Raw genomic sequence first — 20,223 nt, 5'->3', positions numbered from 1 at the left:
TCCATACACATCACCTGACAGAACTAAAGATGTCACCGCCAGTGATAAATTTCAGAATGTAAATCAGAAAGAGGAATTTTTTTACAATAGGCAAACACTGATTAAATAATAAATTAATATTGTTAACAATAAGCAATGTATGCAGCATCCGGCTTGGGCGGCCACAAGTACAACGTAGTTTTAACTACAGCTGGTCCTGAACTGGTTAATGACCTAGTAGATAAAGTGAAAATGTTGCTGTTATGGCAGTTGAAACAAAGTTGTGTAATCTACACAAAGGAAGATTATACTTGACTGTGTGCACTTTACCCAGAATTTGGAACTTGTAATTTTTACCACTACCGCTCCAGTTTATGATCTGGCATTATACTACTGTCTGCATTGTGTTGTGTATCTTTTTGCTATTACCTGTATTGTTGTATCTATTGTCTATTACCTGTATTGTCTGTAACCCTATTTATTGTACAGCGCTGCGTAATAAGTTGGCGCTATATAAATCTAATAAATCATCATAATAATAATGGTTACATATTGCAGAAGAATCTGGATAGGATGGCAATATGGGCAATTTCAATGTAAAAAAAAAAATGCTAAGTCATGCATCTTGGTTGTACCAAGATGTACCGATGCTCTAACATCACACAGAGTAAGGGGGTATAGATGGGGACATCAAACTTGGAGAAAGACTTAAGCTGGGTACACACGATACAATTTTTTCCATCAGATCGACGAATCGACCAGATCATTTATGACCATTCCGATCGGACTTACGATTGGTTTTGCAATTGATTTTGGGTAGTTATCAACGCAAAATCGAAGTCCACACTCGAATCAACTTCTTATCAGATCACTGGTCGATTAGATGGAAAATTGTACCGTGTGTATGAGGCTTAAGGAGTACTCGTTAAATAATTGTATTCAATGCCAAGCAGCTGCAGCTAAAGCAAATAAAATTGTGGAATGCATTTAAAGTGAACCAGAGACGAAGCACCCTTATGTATTTTACCATATATATCAGTGGGAACATTAGAGAAAACACCTACCCTGCCCTCTGTTTCATTATTCACTGCTCAGCCTGCCTGTTATTAGCCCTGATAAAATCCCTGACTGAGCATTCAGTCTGGCTGTGCTCAGGAATCATTATAGCAGAGCCAGAATGGGGCAGGCTTGGGCTTGAAAAGACCTCACAGAAGGCAGACAATGCTATAACGATTCCTGAGCAAAGCCAGACTGAATGCTGAGTCAGTGATTTTATCAGGGCTAATAACCAGCAGGCTGAGCAGTGAAGAATGAAACCGAGAGCAGGGTAGGAGTTTTCTCTGATGTCCCCACTAATGTATATGTTAAAATACATGAGGGTGCTTCGTCTCTGGTTCACTTTAAAGGGAGATAAAAACTCAGGATGCTAGCATAATGCGGCCCCTGTTTAGCTCTTTTGTAAGGCAGCATCTGGAGTATGAAATCCGTTCTGGGCACCACGTTACAGGAGGGATATTGCAGTTTTAGAGCAGCTGCAGAGATGAGCAAAAAAAAAAAAATGATCAGGGGAATGAAAGATCTCGCTTCCCAGGAAAGGTTAGATAGATATATTGGGCTTATTTAGTCTGTAGAAAAGATGTCTTACAGGAGAACTAATTTTGTATGTATAAATACACCAGAGGGCAACAGTCTCAAAGCTTTGTTTTAGTATGGGAGTGTCTGGAATTGCAAGAAAAGTTCTGCATCCAAACAGTAGGATACAACCAAATGTAGAATGTGTTAGTCCTAACAGAATTATTTTTTTTTTCTATCCCAGGTCTGGAATTACAAGCTTCGACGCTGCCTTTTTACTCTTCTGGGTCACCTTGATTATATTCGCACCACATTCTTCCATCATGTAAGTAGTAATCTTATTTATTGAGGTCAAAGATTACTATCTTATATACTAAAAGACAGTTGCAATACAACGTGGGCGCAGTGCTGCACACATGTATCACAACTGCCTACTGTGCTCATATGGTGAAGGTGAAATCCGCACACTAGTGGCCTCAGTTCACTAAGCTTAACTCCTGTCTTTAATAACTCTTCAGAGCTGTTTTACAGTTATCACCATGGTGATATAATTGTGATAACTGTAAAACAGCTCAGAAGAGTTATTAAAGACAGGAGTTAAGCTTAGTGAATTGAGGCCACATGGCCTAGCATGTGATGTTTGGATATCTACTTGATATGTGCCTGATCTAATAAAGCCATTTTACCTCAACCGACATTGTGCGGATTTCACCATCACTATATGGACTTGTGGTTTCGAGCAGCCTGTTTTCCTGCACTGCCGGCTGATTGAGGTTTTCAGTGGAGCATCCCCATATTCTTGTCTACTTTGCTCGTGGTGAAGAAGGCTGGAGGGGGCAATTGTGCGGCAGGGGAGCATATTTACAAAAGGGGGGGGATGGGGGCGATGGTAGTGCCCAATGGTAGAGTTCCGTCGTGTTCGTTGATTGTCCCAATATTGCACGCCCTTTTTCGCAGCGCACCCAGTTTAACACATCGGCCTGAGATTTCCCAGCTTGTCCGATACATTCAAACAATTTTGGGCTGAAATTGGTCGAATTCTCAATTTGGCATGCTTGTGGTGGCATGGATTTGCATCGAATCGGATGGTCAATTGGCCGCCAAATTGCTAGATGTATGAACTTTAGAGGTAGAGGGTCAGAAGGATGACCAGACAATTTGTATTGTTTAAAAGGAGATAAATATGTCAGCCTCCATATCCCCCTCACTCCAGTGACCTTTTAAGTTCTACACTGGTCGATTTGCCATTAGATCGACCAGCTGACCGATCCCTATCTGATCGAATCCGATCAGAGAGGGATTGTATGGCTGCCTTCACTGCAAACAGATTGTGAATCGATTTCAGCCTGAAACCGATCACAATCTGTGGAGCCGCCGCTGTCGCCTGCCTCCCCCCCCGCGGGTAGGTAGGGCGTCGCTAGCGGCGGCCGATCCGATCAGGTATACATTACCTGACGCTGGCTCCCGGGCGTCTTCTCCGCATCTTCTCCGCGCTGCACCCGCTCCATCCCGGCGCTTCCTGTGTCACTCCGTGACCAGGAAGTTCAAATAGAGCGCCCTCTATTTTAACTTCCTGGTCACTGCAGTGACAGGAAGCGCCGGGATGGAGCGGGTGCAGCGCGGAGAAGATGCGGAGAAGACGCCCGGGAGCCAGCGTCAGGTAATGTATACCTGATCGGATCGGCCGCCGCTAGCGACGCCCTACCTACCCGCGGGCCATCGAGGGTAATTTCCCGCACGGCACGATCGACGGACCGATCCGATTTCGGGAGGAAATCGGATCGGCGGGTGCGTTTAGAACGAACGATTGGCAGCAGATTCGATCCCAGGATCGAATCTGCCGTCGAAACGGCCGCGAATCGGGCCAGTGTATGGCCACCTTTAGAATACAATGCTTGCTATTGTTTATGAAAAGTCTTTTTGTTTAGTACTTTAAAATATGCGGATAACATTTAAAATCAATTACTGGTATTATAATGTCAACATTTCCATAGTGCTTTTCTCCTGTTGCACTCAAAGCGCTTGAGAGCAGAAGCCACTAAAGGTGCTCATACATCTAGCGATGTATGGGCAGACTGACTAAGAGGCAGATCTCTCTGATCGAATATGATCTGGGAGAGGTCTGTTGGTTGCCAATACACTGCAGGCCAATTCCTGATCGATTTCAGCATAGAATCTCTTGGGAATCTGCCTCATGAGGCTGCATCTGCCGCCTCCGCCAGCTGTTTACACAAATGTTAGTTTGCCCAAGGGCTCCTGTACTAAGTAGTTAACTGGCTGCAGCCAGGATTTGAACCTTGTTTTCCTGTATCAAAGGTGGTGTAGTAGTTGCTCAAACAACTTTTGTGGTTGGCTTGCAATGGGTAGGGCAATCATAAAGTTGAACTACAACATATATTTTTGACAGTACAGAATATTTTAAGGGACACAGGATAGGGGACTGCAGAATTGTAAAGCAAGTCTGTAGTGTTGAAGTATGATCAAGAGGAACAATACTCCCAGCAAAGACAAATTGAGATGCTTACATTTACCGCCAATAATACTCATAGATTTCTATGTAGTGGGTAGGATGGAGGCGCCCAATGTCTGTTCTATTTAAGTATTTTAAAATACAAATAAAAAATTATATAATAAAGAGAGGTAATTGCTTACCTCTCCAGAAGATATAGACACCAGTTCAACTGGAAAACAGTTTTTATTCAAAAAGCAATCTGACAGCGCATGTCATGGCTCACTTCCTCAGGTCAATACAAAATGCCTTGATAGCATAGAGCAGTGTTTTTCAACCTTTTTCGGGCAAAGGCACACTTGTTTCATGAAAAAAATCTCGAGGCACACCACCATTAGAAAATGTTAAAAAATTTAACTCTGTGCCTATATTGACTATATATAAAGTAATGCTCTTGAATAGGAATCAAATAAACACAAAGAAAGTATTTTATAATTACTTTATTATGAAATGTTAAGTAAACAGAATAGTGAAAAATTATAAAATACTTATTCAGTGCGCCACCTGGGCATGTTTGGCTGAACACAAAGCTGATATTCTGGCTGGAATCGAAGAAAGACACACACGTAGCTCTTCGTCAACAGCTCTCAGTCTCTCTCTGTATTTGGTTTTTATAGCAATCATGCTTGAAAAGCTAATCTCACACAGATATGTAGTGGAAAATGGGAGCAATGTCAAAATCGCTTTGTTTGCCAGAAGGGGGAACTGCTTGGCGGTATCCAACCAAAAACTGTCCAAAGGTAGATCAGCAAATCTTAGCTTGAAACCACGATTTTGTCTCAGTTCAGTTAGTTCCTCCTGCTCCTGTAAAGTCATGTCCTTTCCACCAACTGATGCTGAGCTATAAGGGTCCCTAACCCAGTCAAGGCATTCAGTGGAGACTGAAGAGAAATAAAATGACAACTTCTCCTCAAGAGTTTTTAAATGTTTAACTATTATCTCACACAGTGCAGCAGTGTGAACACTTTGCCATTGCTTGGTGAGTGTGAACATTTCAAGATTGCCACTTTCCACGTGTTGATGCCAGAGTTGCACCTTTGAACGGAATCCATTTATTTTATCTGTACTTGTAAGCAGGTTTTCACTTCGGCCTTGCATTCGTGTGTTCAGTTCATTCAGATGATAAAATATATCTGCCAGGTATGCCAGCCTTGCACACCACTCATCACTTGCAAGCTGCTTTGCGTAATCTGACCTCTCATTTGTCAGAAACACTTTAAGTTCCTCCCGCAGCTCATACACACGAACCAAGACCTTGCCACGCGACAACCACCGGACCTCCGTATGAAACAGCAAGGTTTTATGCTTCGCTCCCATCTCCTCACACAAAGCTGAAAATATGCGACTTTTCACGGGTCGTGACTTAACAAAGTTTACCATGCGCACAACATCATCCAACACATGAACTAGGACTGCTGGTAAAGTCTTGGCTACGAGGGCCTCGCGGTGTAAAAAACAATGCGTAACAATCACATCTGGATTTCTTTCCTTCACTCTGCTTACAAAGCCTTTGGTGCGCCCGACCATGGCTGCAGCTCCATCGGTGCAGACACTTGTGCAGTTTTCCCACTTAAGTCCTCCTTGTTCAAGGTATTCTGATGTGACCCGAAAAATTTCTTCTCCTGTTGTTTTTTCTGGCAATGCCTTGCAAAAAAAGAAGTTTTCTCTAATTGCATCACCATCTACAAAACGCACATTGGCCAAGAGTTGAGCATGTCCACTGATATCAGTAGACTCGTCAAGTTGCAATGCAAATTTCTCACTGATACGGATCTTTTCCAAAACCACACTTTCGATGTCTGCAGACATGTCATTAATACGTCTGGAAATTGTGTTGTCTGAGAGAGGGACTTTGGCTATTTCCTTAGCTGCTTCAGGTCCGAGCATCTCCTCTACAATAGCTTTGCAGGCAGGAAGTATTAATGTCTCTGCCACAGTGTGTGACTTTTTTGACTTGGCTATAAGTTCAGCAACTTGATGGCTAGCTTTAAGAGCTCTTTCATTTACCTTTGTGGTTTTTCTCATGAAAGTTGCCTGTTTCTCTGTGTTGTCACGCAGGCGAACAAAATAGTCCGCATTCTTGTTTTGAAGCGAAGGGTGTTTCGTTTGGAGATGGCGTTTAAGTTTGCTTGGGACCATAGCACTGTTAGCTAGCTTTTCACCACACACCACGCACAGTGGAGTTGGTTTGTTTGCATCTCCAGTGAAAGTAAATCCAACTGAAATATAGCTTTCGCTATATTGCCTTGCGCCAGAGAATTTGCTTGCGATAACCATCTTTGCTTTCTTTTGACCCCCACTCATACTTGGGCTCTCATCTGGCTCCAAATTTTGTTCAGAGTCCAGTTCTTTCCTTTTCAAAAACCTGTCCATCACTGCAGTATCTCACTGTCACTCAGGACTTACTGCGCTTGTCTCCTCAAGATAACCGCTGTCCGTCACACTCAGCACTCTTCTGATGACAGCTCCAGATGACAGCTCTGTCTCCACACTGTGCTAGGCCTGGAAGGAGTCGGAAGAGGATGTCCTAGTAGCTGATACCCCATCACAAATGGATCACCAGGGGACTCTATATGCCTGATGTTGTGGTGAAACCCCTCCCACAAGAACAAGAAAAGTATGTACAGTACAGGCAGTTTCCTGTCTGTGAACCTTGCTGCATTGTGGGAAATAGCTGCATTGTGGGAAATAGCTTCTTCCCACAATGCAGCAAGGTTCACGGACAGGAAACTGCAAAAAACCATGCCAAAAACCATGCAGCAGCTTCCAACTGCCAAAAACCATGCGGCAGCTACATCACTTGTCAGCAGTAAAACCATGGCAGAGGAGGCTGAAAAAAAGAGGGGAAAAAACTGCACTGCTAAAATGCTGTGTTCATGCATAAAAGCAAAAGTATGTAGGGTCAGTATACCTAGTAGTTAATGCCAATAATTCTTCAGATTTTATTTGTAGATAAATTGACATAGTCATAATCAACAAGGCGCACAGAGGTATTGTGGATCAAGTGGTTAGTGGGGTACCTGTTGGTGCAGTGGGTGCGGATCGTAAGCCATAACTCGTCTCGTAGTGGGTGCGGGTCATTAAGCTTGTACGCTTGGCTTGTATCTGGCATCTGGCTTGTATCTGGCCCCGCTGTGTGTGATTGGCCAGAAGCAGTGAATATGCATTAGTGTTAATGAGCGGGGGGCGGATCCACTCGAGCGAGCGGAGTAGATCCGCCCCCCCGCTCATTAACACTAATGCATATTCACTGCTTCTGGCCAATCACACACAGCGGGGCCAGATACAAGCCAGATACAAGCCAAGCGTACACGCGTGGTTTTTGTTCGCTTGTATCTGGCTCTGCTGTGCGCGATTGCCCAGAAGCAGTGAATATGCATTAGTGTTAATGAGCGGGGGGGCGGATCCACTCTAGCGAGCGCAGTGGATCCGCCCCCCGCTTATTAACACTAATGCATATTCACTGCTTCTGGCCAATCACGCACAGCGGGGCCAGATACAAGCACTTCTAGGCGGCACACCAGGATAAGTCTCTAGTGTGCCGCGGAACAGCACTTGAAAAACGCTGGCATAGAGGATAGATTCTCTTTTTGTATGGTGGTTGCAGGAACTGCAAAACTGCAACCCACCTTTGTGAGTATATATCTATATAATCCTTCCCCCCCCCCCCCCCCCCCCCCATACCTGAAGATACTGCACCATTGGGCTTCCAGTATCTCCCTACTTCTCACCTAGGTATTCTAGGCCCTTACAAGAATCAGCAAAGGATAAAAACCCTATGGATTTCTATTTCTACGACGAAGCCTCCTATGCATATTGTGTATCTGGAGCCTAGAAATTTAAATTTGCGCTGACCCCAGTCCCTTAGATGATATGGTAAATTATAATGCACGTACAGTACCTTTTGCAGGCTGCAAATCTCCTTGTATAAGTTTCTGCATTTTCCCACATCTTGCTTAAAGAGACTCCGTAACAAAAATTGCATCCTGTTTTTTATCATCCTACAAGTTCCAAAAGCTATTCTAATGTGTTCTGGCTTACTGCAGCACTTTCTACTATCACCATCTCTGTAATAAATCAACTTATCTCTCTCTTGTCAGACTTGTCAGCCTGTGTCTGGAAGGCTGCCAAGTTCTTCAGTGTTGTGGTTCTGTGATGTATCTCCCCCCTCCAGGCCCCTCTCTGCACACTGCTGTATATTATTTAGATTAGTGCAGCTTCTCTCTGCTCTATTATCTTTTACAAGCTGGATAAATCCTCCTCTGAGCTGGCTGGGCTTTCACATACTGAGGAATTACATACAGGCAGAGCTGTCTGCACTCTGCAGGAAGAAATAGCCTGACACTTCAGTGGAAGATAGCTGCAGGGGGAAAGAAACACACAAATGATCTCTTGAGATTCAAAAGGATGGCTGTATACAGCCTGCTTGTGTATGGATGTATTTTCTATGTGTGGACATGCTGTACATCAACCTACTTCCTGTTTTGGTGGCCATTTTGTTTGTTTATAAATAAACTTTTTAAAACTGTTTTTAACCACTTTTAATGTGGCGAGGAGCGGCGAAATTGTGACAGAGGGTAATAGGAGATGTCCCCTAACGCACTGGTATGTTTACTTTTGTGCGATTTTATCAATACAGATTCTCTTTAACACTGGGATTTTTGGCCATTCCTCAAGGGAAAACTGGCCCAACTCCTTCATGTTGGATGGTTTTTGCTACAGTTTCTCTATTGTATTTAACTCTGAACTTTGACCAGGCCATTCCAACACATTTAGTTCCCCTTAAACCACTCCAGTGTTGCTTTAGCAGTATGCTTCGGGTCATCCTGCTGAAAGGTGAACTTCCCTCCCAGTCTCAAATCATTGGCAGAGTGACACAGGTTTTGCTTAAATTTGCACTATCCATCTTTCCCTCAACTCGGACTGTTGTCCTAGTCCCTGCTGCTGAAAAACGGCCTCACAGCATGATGCTGCCACTACCATGTTTCACTGCAGCAACCGTGTTCTTGGGGTAATGGGATGTGTTGTGTTTGCACCAGACATATAATTCCTTGGCGGCTGAAACGCTAGATTTTATTCTCATCTTACCTGTATTTTCCATACATTTTGGGAGTCGCCCACATGCCTTTAGCAAACTCAAAATGTGCCTTCTTATTTTTAACGCAAAGTAATGGCTTTTTTTTTCCATACAGCTCTATGGAGTTAAGGCTTATTGTGGTTTTATGGAAAGGTACTCCAGTTTCTGGCATAGAACTCTGCAACTCCTGCGGAGTTATCTTTGGTCTATGTAACGCCTCTCTGATTAATGTCCTCACCAGGTCTGTGAGGTTTGGTGTCCTCTCTTGGCAAGTTTGCTGTAGTGCCATGTTCTTTTCAATTGAAGATGATGGATTTCATGGTGCTCCGTGGGATATTCAAAGCTTTGGATACTTTTTATTTTATTTTTTCATTTTAATATCCCAGCGCTAACTTGTACTTCTCATCAATATTGATGGCTAGACATGTTTGCTGGCGAACAGTTCCTGGGTGGCTACTGGCAAGGTAAGTCAGTAGTCCGCAGGCGCTTGCTTGGTGGCACGCTGCCCGGAGCGTTCTGTGTGACGTCTTGCGCAAATCGCTCAATCAAGAATCTCTGACGGACCTCGCCAACCCAAAAGTAGCCCCGAGGTCACTACACAGGGACTGTAGTTCTTGCCATCACTACTAATCAACCTTGGCTCTGACTTGTTTGGAGAGCTCTTTGGTCTTCATGGTGTGATACCTCTTGCTTAGTGCTGGGGAAAGCCTTTGGGGCATTTCTTAAAAGGTGTGTACTATAAACTTTAGTATAAACTAAATCTAGACAAAACGGAATTTATGATCTTCCCACTCCGGCTATCCCTGAACCTCCCAGATGTGCATGTCACTGTTAACCACACTACCATTTGCCCTACCTCTCTAGCCCGCTGTCTGGATGTCACTCTGGACCCCGAACTCTCCTTCACTCCCCACATCCAAAACCTCACAAAGTCCTGCAACTTCCACCTTTGTAACATCTGTAAGATTCAACCTTTCCTGACCTCTGCCACCACCAAACTCCTCATCCGTGCCCTCATAATTTCCCGCCTCGACTACTGTAATGCCCTTCTATCTGGTCCCCCTATGACCCGAATAGCCCCACTGCAGTCCCATCATGAATGCGGCAGCCAGAATTATCCACTCCTCCCATCGCTCCACCAGGGCGGCTCCCCTCCGTGAATCCCTCCACTGGCTTCCTATCCAGTCCAGAATCAGATTCAAGATATTGTGTCTGACCTACAAATGTCCACAAAACCTGTCCAACCTACATTTTTGATCTTACTCAGAGGTACACGCCTAGCTGCTCACTCCGTTCCTCCTATGAACTTCGCCTGACCGCCCCCCGCATCACCCAGTCCCATGCACGCCTCCAGGACTTCTCAAGAGCTGCTCCAACACTTTGGAACTCTCTACCTCCACCCATGAGGGCAGCCCCCTCCTTCAACATCTTCAAGAAGGCCCTCAAAACTCACCTTTTCACTCTGGCCTACCACCCCTCACAATTTCTCTAAACCCACAACGGAACTCTGGTCCCTACCTTTCGTGTCTCTACCTCTCCTTCTAGATTGTAAGCCTTTGGGCAGGGTCCTCCTCCTTTTGTGTCCTACCTGATCATGCACCTCCATTATTGTGAACTCATGCTATGCACTTGAGTGAACCTAACTTGCCCAATCTCCATGCTCCATCCAGTGACTAAGCATTATCTTGTGGTCATACTGTGCTGTGTGATCTAGTTTTCTTGTATTCCTGTATTGTCATATTGCTGTATGTCACCCCTAAATATTGTCTGTAACCTAAATTAATGTTCAGCGCTGTGTAATATGTTGCCGCTTTATAAATACAATAAATAATAATAATACTGGCTGAACATGTGGCACTTAGATTGCACAGAGGTGGACTTTATTTCACTAATAATGTGCATTTTAAGGGTAGGAACACACTTGGCAGAATCACATACGCGTTTTTCACTATGTGCTATGAAAAACGCAAATGCGATTCTGCCTAGTGTGCTCCTACACTCAAGGTAATTGGTTGCACCAGGACTTTTTAGGGGCTTCATGGCAAAGTTGGGGAATATGCACATGCCAATTTTCAGCGTTTGACCTCTTGCCACTACTGCTGTTGGCACTACAGGATGATAAGGTGTTGGCAGTTTGCATCGGAATTCCCTGTTGTTTTTGTTTTTTGTTGTTGTTGTTTTTTTGTTTGTATGTTTTGTTTTGTTTTTTTTTTTTTTGTTTTTTTTTGGTGGGGGTGGGCAATCCTCATGCAACTGGTTGCACAGTATTCTGCTTAGGCAGGTCATCTTTTCTTACTCTTGCACCGGATTGGGTATATATAAATGCTAACTATAGCATTTTCCCTTTTGTAGTGGTGATCCAGAGGGGTGGCCAGCCAGTAATCCTCCCACTTTATAATGCTGAAAATGAGAGGGTCCCCGAAGGCATCACAATATGTGCAGTCCCACCCACAGTGCTTTCCTGGATATATAAATTCCTGAAGAATACTGATCGAAACTCCCTAGCTCCATTATGAACTAAATGGGTAAATTGATTGGGAATGCTGGTTGTCTTTTTTTCAAAATGGAATAGGGTATTAGGAAACATTTGGACCTCTAAGATATCTGCACGCCAACTACTGCAATATAAGTTGGTAATGAGGTGGTATTTGGTACCTGGAAGGTTTAAAAGAGAAAGGCAATATGTAAAAAATGCTTGTTGGTGTAATGAGCCATCACCTAATTGTTTATGGGGTGGAGTTGTCCACCATTCCAGACCTGGAAGGTGATATACGTTTTCATTTTGTTGAAAACCTTAATATATGTACAGCCTTGTTTGGAATTAATACTTGGTGCTCATAAAGATGAAGATTTTAAGAGCAGAATTAACCAATTCTTATTGTAACTGGATAAGACAGAACTTCCTGTTCACATTTGGGTGAATTATGTAGAGGTATTGGAGCTCTGATACCTCCATGGGACTTGGCATGGGTTAGACTGCATGATGATTGGCCCAAGTGTAAACAGGAAATTTTGTCTTACCCAGTTACAAGATGCCAGCTGCGATTTTTTTTTTTTTTTTTTTTTTTTTTTTTTTTTTTTTTTTTTTTCCAGCCTGGGATTTGTGTTGCCTGGCTATGCAGCCCTAAGGTATTCTAGACCTTGTAGTAGTCCACCAAATGTGCATCCTTGCTAAAGAGTAACAGTGGCTCTATCCGCTATTGTATGCCACATGCACTGTATGCTACAAGTAAGACAAAGGGGGGTCCCATTTGCCAACTCAATATGTTTGACCGTGGCAGCTGCTGGATGCTCTGGCCTCCTGCGTGCCTCTGTGTGTGGTCTGGCTGACTGTGGTGCCATTCGCTGGTGGTGCATTTTTGCCATTGGGAAAAAAAAGAAAAGAAAGTTTGTAATACAGTTTTTAGATTTGCATTTTCAGTAAGATTCTATTAGAAAATAAAAAAAAACCTCCCAATTATTAACTGAACTAAAATACAGCACTATAGTATACTTTATATGCATGAAAATTACAAGTTCTGATACAGTAAACGTCTCGTATAATAAACCACTTTTCATGGTGCCTTGGAGTCTACTATAACAAAATTCTACTGTAGTCATTGAGACCAAGTAGCAGGACTATCACAGTGCGTAGGTTAGTGAAATACACACCATCTTCAACTCAAAGGAAACTTCAGGTAAGAAGTACATGGAGGCTGACATATTTATTTCCTTTTAAGCATGAACAGTGCCTGGCTATTCTGCTGATCCTCTGCTTCCAATTCTTTTTAGCTAAACAAGCGTGCAACAGATCAGGTTTTTTCTGGCATTACTGTCAGATCTGACAAGATTAGCTACATGCTTGTTTCTGGTGTGATTCATACACTACTGCAGCCAAATGAATCAGGGCTGCCAGGCAACTGGTATTGTTTAACCTCCCCGTCGTTCAGTTTCTGCTGGATTTCAGTGCAAAAAGTAATCCAGTTAATTTTCATAACCCATTTTCCAGTAACTTACCAAAATGTGTAAAGCAAGGGTCTAGTATACATTTTAAGTATAATAAAAGCTTGAAACACAAAATAAAATCAAAACTAAATTTTAAAAATTATTTCCCAAAATCTCTGATCAATTACACTTGCGAGCTGCAGCTGCTCAACCTGCTCTAATATGAATGTAACGCGATGATGGGCAGATTCACCCAAGAGACAAATCTCTCTCTGATCGAATCTCATTAGAGAGAGATCTGACAGCTGCCCATACACCACGGGCCGATTCCCGATCAATTTAAGCATATAGTTTAGCCAGCTGTAGGTGCCCCAGTAGAGATTAGCCAGGTATAGGTTCCCCCAGTATAGTTTAGACAGGTAAAGGCACCACCGAAATAGGTTAGCTAGCTATAGATGCCCCAGTACAGGTTAGCTAGCTATAGGTGCCTCAGTATAGGACTCCCTCCCTCTGCAGCAATAGGGTGGCGGTGTTACTTAACGTGTCTCTTTCCCACGCTGATTGCACTACCAGCTCCGGTCCTCTCTGTCCACAGTAACCAGACCTAGCTTGATGATGTCATCAAACCGTGTCCCGGTACTGTGGACAAGACGAGCTGGTGGTGCAAACGGTGGGGGAGAGAGGCAGGTAACAGTGCCGCCCACCCGTTATTGCTGGAGAAAGAGGGGGGATGATTGCTGAGTGGGGGGACACCTATACTGGGTCATATATAGTTAGCTAAACTTTTCTGGGGCACATGGTACACTAAAAAACCTCCTGGGCGGCATGCCAGACACTGTCAGGCATACCACTTTCAGCTAATTTTTCTTGCCCGACACAGTGTTGGGCATACCACCCAGGATGTTAGAAGGGAATAAATATGGCAGGCTCCATATGCGTCTCACTTCAGGGTCCCTTTAAGTTAGTGAGTGAGCACTGAAGAAATGCTGTAGCTGTGTTGACACTGAAAGCTGTTCTCTCACAAAGTGCAGAAGTGTTCTCCCCAGAATTTTTTCCCACCGGGTGGCATAAAATAGTAGCCGGGGGGGGGGGGGGGGGGGCGATGAGACTGCAGGGCCAGTGCTTCTCTGCACAATTCTGCTTACAGCATAGGTAGAGTATGAGGAGGTAAGCTGATGACAGCGGGGTGCTCAGCAAAACAAGCCGGATGGAGCAACCGGTTAAAAGAGCCTGGGGAGAACATTGTGCAGCAGTGCAGAGCCAGGAACACACAAGTGCACCCTGTGTGGAGAAAAACTAATATTCCTACCTGTCCACACAGTTCTGCCACTGAATAAATATTAGCCTATGAGCTGACTTAGCCTATCAGCAGTGTTCTGCTCACTAGCTTGCCATACAGTTTGCAATAGTTAACAAGCCTGTCCAACTATTTTTTTTAACAGCAGTCGCCTCTGTCTAATAACTTCTAGACATAATAAATACTAGACTGAACACGTCTGCACAGTATATACGGTTCCCTATAAATCGAGGATCTATGGTGCTAAAACTGATCTAACTATGTCTTTACAATCTTTCCCTAACACAATACAAATCTCTCCCTGGCTCTATCCCTCTACCTTCTACACACAGATCTCAAATTGGAGTGACTAACCCCTCCCTCCGTTCCTCTATATACAGGTAGTCCCCGGTTAACGAACGAGATGGGGACTGTAGGTTCGTTCTTAACCTGAATCTGTTCCCAAGTCGGAATAATGTGCTATCTCTGTACCCTGTACCTCCTCTGTGACTCCAGTCGCCCCCCTCTGTGTCACCTCTGCCCTCTGTGCCTGCTTATATAAGTTTAAAATCCATTTTTTCTTTGAATTTTTTAAAATCTATTTTCTCAAAAACTACAATCTAATTTTTCAAGTCCAATTGAAAAATGTTTTTGGGGTGGCTTGTTCCCATAAAAACACTGAATCCATGCCGTTCGTATTGGCGGATCATTCGTAAGTCAGGCGTTCGTAAGTCGGGGACTACCTGTATCTGCCTGTGGTGGGATCTCTCCTCCTCCATCCTCTCCTCATTGGCTGCTGGGCATCTGATCTACATAAAAAAACCATAAAGGTTCATTAATACTTAAAAAGTTAGAATTATCTGGCATGCTATAATATTCGCTGGAATCAGTATCAGCCAGTTACTGGTTTGTAGCTCTGTCCCCTTGCCGAGCATGGCAGCGGCCTTTCTCTATGTGATCTACAGATTGGCAGAGGCCTTTCTAAGCAAGGGACGAAGCATTATTTCAGAACCCCGCTAATTTGGGACTCTGAAGATTACACAGACTGTGTGCCAGGTAGTTGTAACTTATTAACATCAGTGTACATCCATATTGAGGTACACTTTAAAATGTGAACATTGCACTATTGGAATTTTACGTTATTAGTGACTTCAACCTTTTTAGACTGTAAAGTAGCCTTACCTTTTTTATAGTATGTATAGATAGATGTATACAAGCTCAACTGTGGGCATTCATATTTGTAAGTGCAGGGACATGAGCAGAAGTGACCATGGCAGGGAGGCAGTAACATGCGAAGATGAAAAGAGCAGATCAGAAAACTATTCTTGGTGCAAGAGAAACAAAGTAAAGGTTCTACAATGCACTGCAGAGTTTTTATTGTTTATCTGGTTGTATTGCAGGAATATCCCTGGATTCTTAGTGCCTCTGATGATCAGACCATCCGCATCTGGAACTGGCAGTCTCGCACTTGTGTCTGGTAAAACTGACAGTTTGTGCCACCATGTGGACATTTAAAGCCTTACTAAACTTTATATTAAACCAAGGCCAATTCTGAAAGCCATCATGTTGATTTGTGTAAATTATAAGTATAACTTTTGAAATTAACCTCTCAAAACAGTCTGCATACATGTGCATGCTTGCAGCTTTTCAGCTTTCTATACTGGTTTAAGGTCTCTAGAGCCCGTTTCCGTTCAGCAGAGATGTGGTCTTAAAGGGACACCAAGTTGAAAATAAGTTTAATATCGCATTTCCCTGTTCTATAATATGAAGAGCTCACATTTCTCCATAGGGCTTGTATATTCCCTTCCTCAGCAGGACCGAACTGTAATCTCTCTTCCCTCTCTATCTTCTCTCTCTGGGCTGGTACACACCTAAAAGCAGTAGCGTAATAGCAAACGCTAAGGGCCAATTTCCACTACGCACAGATTCTGAATGCAGAAAAACGGACTCCAATGAATGTCTATGGCCCTGTTTCTTCTAAATGCGATTTTTCTGATGCAGATTCCCCATAGGCATTCTTTGGAGTCAGTTTTCTGCATCCAGAATCCGCCTGTAGTGTACATAGGCCATAAGCGTTTGTAGAAGTGATTTTTTTTCTAAGCAATTCTTGGAATGTGTCTATTTATTTTGTTTGTGTGTGTGTGTGTGTGTGTGTGTGTGTGTGTGTGTGTGTGTGTGTGTGTGTGTGTGTGTGTATATTTTGGAGAAGCAAATCTATATTTATTTGCTGTTTTTTTTAAGCGCCGGCGATTTCCCCAAAAAAATGTCAGTCTGCTTTCCGTTGACCAAAGTGCTGCCTGTACCATTGTTGGGGTTATTTTGCTGCAATGGAAGGTATAGGAAAAGCGCAAAACACTCAAAAATGGCTGTATGCGGTGATTGCGGTCGCGCTTTTAAGAATAAATACATTGTATTTATTATTTTCCGGGTCAAAGAGTTCACTTCCTGGCATGCGTCAGGAAGTGAAAAAACAAATTGCTCTGCAAAAGCGCTTTGAAAAAATCGTAGCTCGCAGGTAAATGCCGAGAGCGGGAAAAAAAATGATGCACAAAATCGCAAAAGGCGGCCGTTAGCGATTTCGATTTTTACATGTGAACAAAGCCTTCTAGCATTTTTTAGAGCGATTTTCCACTTTCCTATACTTAACATTGAGGCTAAATCTCCTCAGAAATGCTGCAGGACCCGTCTGCATTTGGGGAAAAAAAAATCACATCGCTCTGGTGTATACATATCAAACTCCGGTCTGCGGGCCAAATCCAGCCCTCAGAGCCAACAGATTTGGCCCTCAGGTGGTAATGTTTGGCCCACTCTAGACCTCCAGAAAAAGCCATATTGGATGGTAAGCCCTAGATCAGGAGGGAAGCCAAAAGGGGCAGAGTAAATCACTAGATACTAGGGAACTGTATGGGGGAGAGAGGGGTGGCATTAGACACCAGGGAACTGTATAGGGGAAAGAGAGTGCCACTAAAAAAAATATATACAGAGCATGCACACCATGGATTTGAATGCAAAAAGTAGTATATTATAATATGACAAAGTGGCGCAAGACAACATGCAAACACAAATACAATATGTACAAAATGACTACAAAAATAGGGATCACATAGTCCAGCAACTGTACAGATTACAGCATATATTATATAATAATATATGTAAATTTGTATATCTTTAACATATGCTGTAATCTGTACAGTTGCTGGACTATGTGATCCCTATTTTTGCAGTCATTTTGTACATATTGTATTTGTGTTTGCATGTTGTCTTGTGCCACTTTGTCGTATTATAATATACTACTTTTTGCATTCAAATCCATGATGTGCATGCTCTGTATATATTTTTTATGGTCTCTATTTATGCACAGCACCCAGTGTATGTTTTGCTATTTATATATAGATAGTCTATACATGGTGTGCATCCTTACACTTGTCCAAGGAGAGTGCCACTAGCCACCAGGAAGCTTTATTGGGTAGGGATGGAGTACCATTAAACACCAGGGAACTGTATAGGGGAGAGTGGAGGGCCACTAGACATCAGGGAAACATATAGGGGAAGGAGGGAGGCATGAGACACTAGGGAATGGAGAGGGATATTAGACACCAGGGAACTTTATAAGGGCGAGAGTTGGACACTAGACATTGAGGTTGGCCCGCGACGTGGTCCCAGAGCTCAATTTTGGCCCACTTTGTATTTGAGGCTAACAACCCTGCTCTGGTGTGATCCATCCCATACAAGTACATTTCCCAAGCACTTTTCAAAACGCTAACGTTTTAAAAGCGTTCAGAAGTGCTCTTGGTGTGCACTAGCTCTCTTCCTCCCCCCCCCCCCCCTCCCCCATACAAGTCCCTTTGTATCTGCACACACATTTCTGTTAGGGCTCTGTGTATGTGCTGTCCTGTATAGCTGCGTTTATACTTGAGAAATGCATGAAAGTTATTTTAAGTTAGACTCCTAAGTTATTTGTGCACATGACATTCGTCTGGGTCCTATTAAGATTTGAACTGAGTCTGAGTCGGATGATTTTTGTACAAAATCCAGAGCCCTGGTAAGTATTGGACCAAGGAGTCTGAGTCGAGGAGTCAGAGCCATTTTGTGTACCTGGAGTTGGAGTCATAGTCTGCAGTGTCATAAACTCTGAGTTGGAGTCAGAAGGTTTTTGTACCGACTCCACAGCCCTGGTTATATGAGCGAATGTTTATCCTTATCTACAACTCAGGAGCAGAGTTTAAAACTTTAAAATATAACAAATGTTTTTTTTTTTTATAGTTTTTGTTTTTTTGTTTTGCTTGGTAGATTTGGATAAGAGCAAAATCACCCGTATCCTTCAGCAATTGAGACAATTCCTATTATATTATCTTGTTGATATTGTATCTGGAAAACTTTTGTTAGATTAACAATTCTTTGTTACAGTTCACCAAAGTCTCAATTGTTTTCTTTTCTTCTGCAGTGTTCTGACGGGTCACAACCATTACGTCATGTGTGCCCAGTTTCACCCATCTGAAGATTTGGTAGTATCTGCCAGCTTGGACCAGACAGTGCGTGTTTGGGATATTTCTGGTGAGCTGCCCAAGTCAAGGGGGTCTCCTGGCACCACTGGCCCACTCAAAACTGCATTAAAGGAGAATTATGTTAGGTGTAAAACTTTTAATGCATATTTACCAAAATGGCCTCGAAGTCTGTATTCAACAGGCATGGCATGAATTTTTTTGCATTGCATTTGTATTTACAGTCAAATTTTTACTGGTTTGACTAATAAAATACCTGCCAAGAAGAGGTTCTGCCTTTCAGAGAGGAACAAAGAACAGAGATGCCTAAAGCCCTATATAGTTTAATATGTCAGATAAAATGGGACAATCGTAGTACAAAATTATGCTTACAAATCCATGTTGCAACAACGGCAACCTAAGATCTAAGTTGTCCCTCTTCAGTAAATAAAAAAGTGAATCAATAGATACTGTGAATTAGTTACCATTGACACTATACCCTGTAGGCGTAAGAGCATAAAGTGGGTGGATGGAGGCACCACAAGGTGTAATAAAACATTTAAAAAATAGTTTAGAAGAGAAAAAGTGGCTTACCTCAAAGAAGTTGCCAACAGCAAATTGGCTGATGTGAACAATGTTTTTTGTTAGGAACACTACAGATGACTCGTATCATGGTCACGCTTCCTCAGGTCCAGTGCTCTCCCCAGAATCAAATAGCCGAGCTGCCCGCCCCTCTAGAATTAAACACCGCCCAGCGGCCGACATGAGGCGGGCTCTCTTGCAAATTACAGAAGCCAGCGCTGTTCTAAGGTCCTCTCTGTACAAGTTTTTGCACTTCCCAGCAGGCTTGTAATGTCATTGGCTGACATCATAAAAGGCGGGACCATCTACAGCAGACTACAGACAGGAACAAGGTGTGTGCAGTCTGCCTGTCCGATCTCCTAGCAGGGATGCTGGAGCCTGAGCAAACAAGGGGAGGACAGGTAAGGGGGAGATTTCTCCCGGCCGCGGCATCCCCCTGGTACTGAATGTAAATGCCTTTCTGCAGCTGCTCGTTTTCGCTATTTCGCGATTCTTAACCATGCCCCCAGCAGAGTATTCATACTTTTCTGATGTGCCGGAAGATCTTGGGTTTAACTTCCCGATCATTCGCTCCTGCTGAAGGTGATTATTCCCCTGCAAATATGCAGGCTAGAACACAGCAAGGCAGAGTAAATGGAGCAGGGGTGGAGAAGCAGCCAGCAGGACAGCACCGGCATCACTCGGAGAGTCAGTTCTCAGTGACCTGTGTGCTTCCTGCTGATTTATGGCCAGCCACAGTCCTCCCTGAAGTTGCAGTCTTCTGTCTGATGTGTCAGATCTGCTGGACAGGAGACCTGACAAAAGTCACTTTTTCTGTGTAATA

At 43.4% G+C, this 20,223-nt stretch overlaps 1 protein-coding gene across 1 annotated transcript in view; it reads left to right on the top strand.

The window, feature by feature from the left end:
* Positions 1–20,223, top strand: part of COPA (COPI coat complex subunit alpha) — a 329,230-nt gene that overhangs the window by 64,089 nt on the left and 244,918 nt on the right. Inside the window, exons 4-6 of the mRNA XM_068253599.1 lie at positions 1,796–1,876; positions 15,738–15,814; positions 18,782–18,891. Coding sequence (XP_068109700.1) covers positions 1,796–1,876; positions 15,738–15,814; positions 18,782–18,891 — 268 coding nt within the window. The remainder of the gene's footprint in view (positions 1–1,795; positions 1,877–15,737; positions 15,815–18,781; positions 18,892–20,223) is intronic.

Source organism: Hyperolius riggenbachi, chromosome 9 (assembly GCF_040937935.1).
Source record: "Hyperolius riggenbachi isolate aHypRig1 chromosome 9, aHypRig1.pri, whole genome shotgun sequence".
NCBI lineage: Eukaryota > Metazoa > Chordata > Amphibia > Anura > Hyperoliidae > Hyperolius > Hyperolius riggenbachi.
This window is presented reverse-complemented; position numbering and strand designations above follow the sequence as displayed.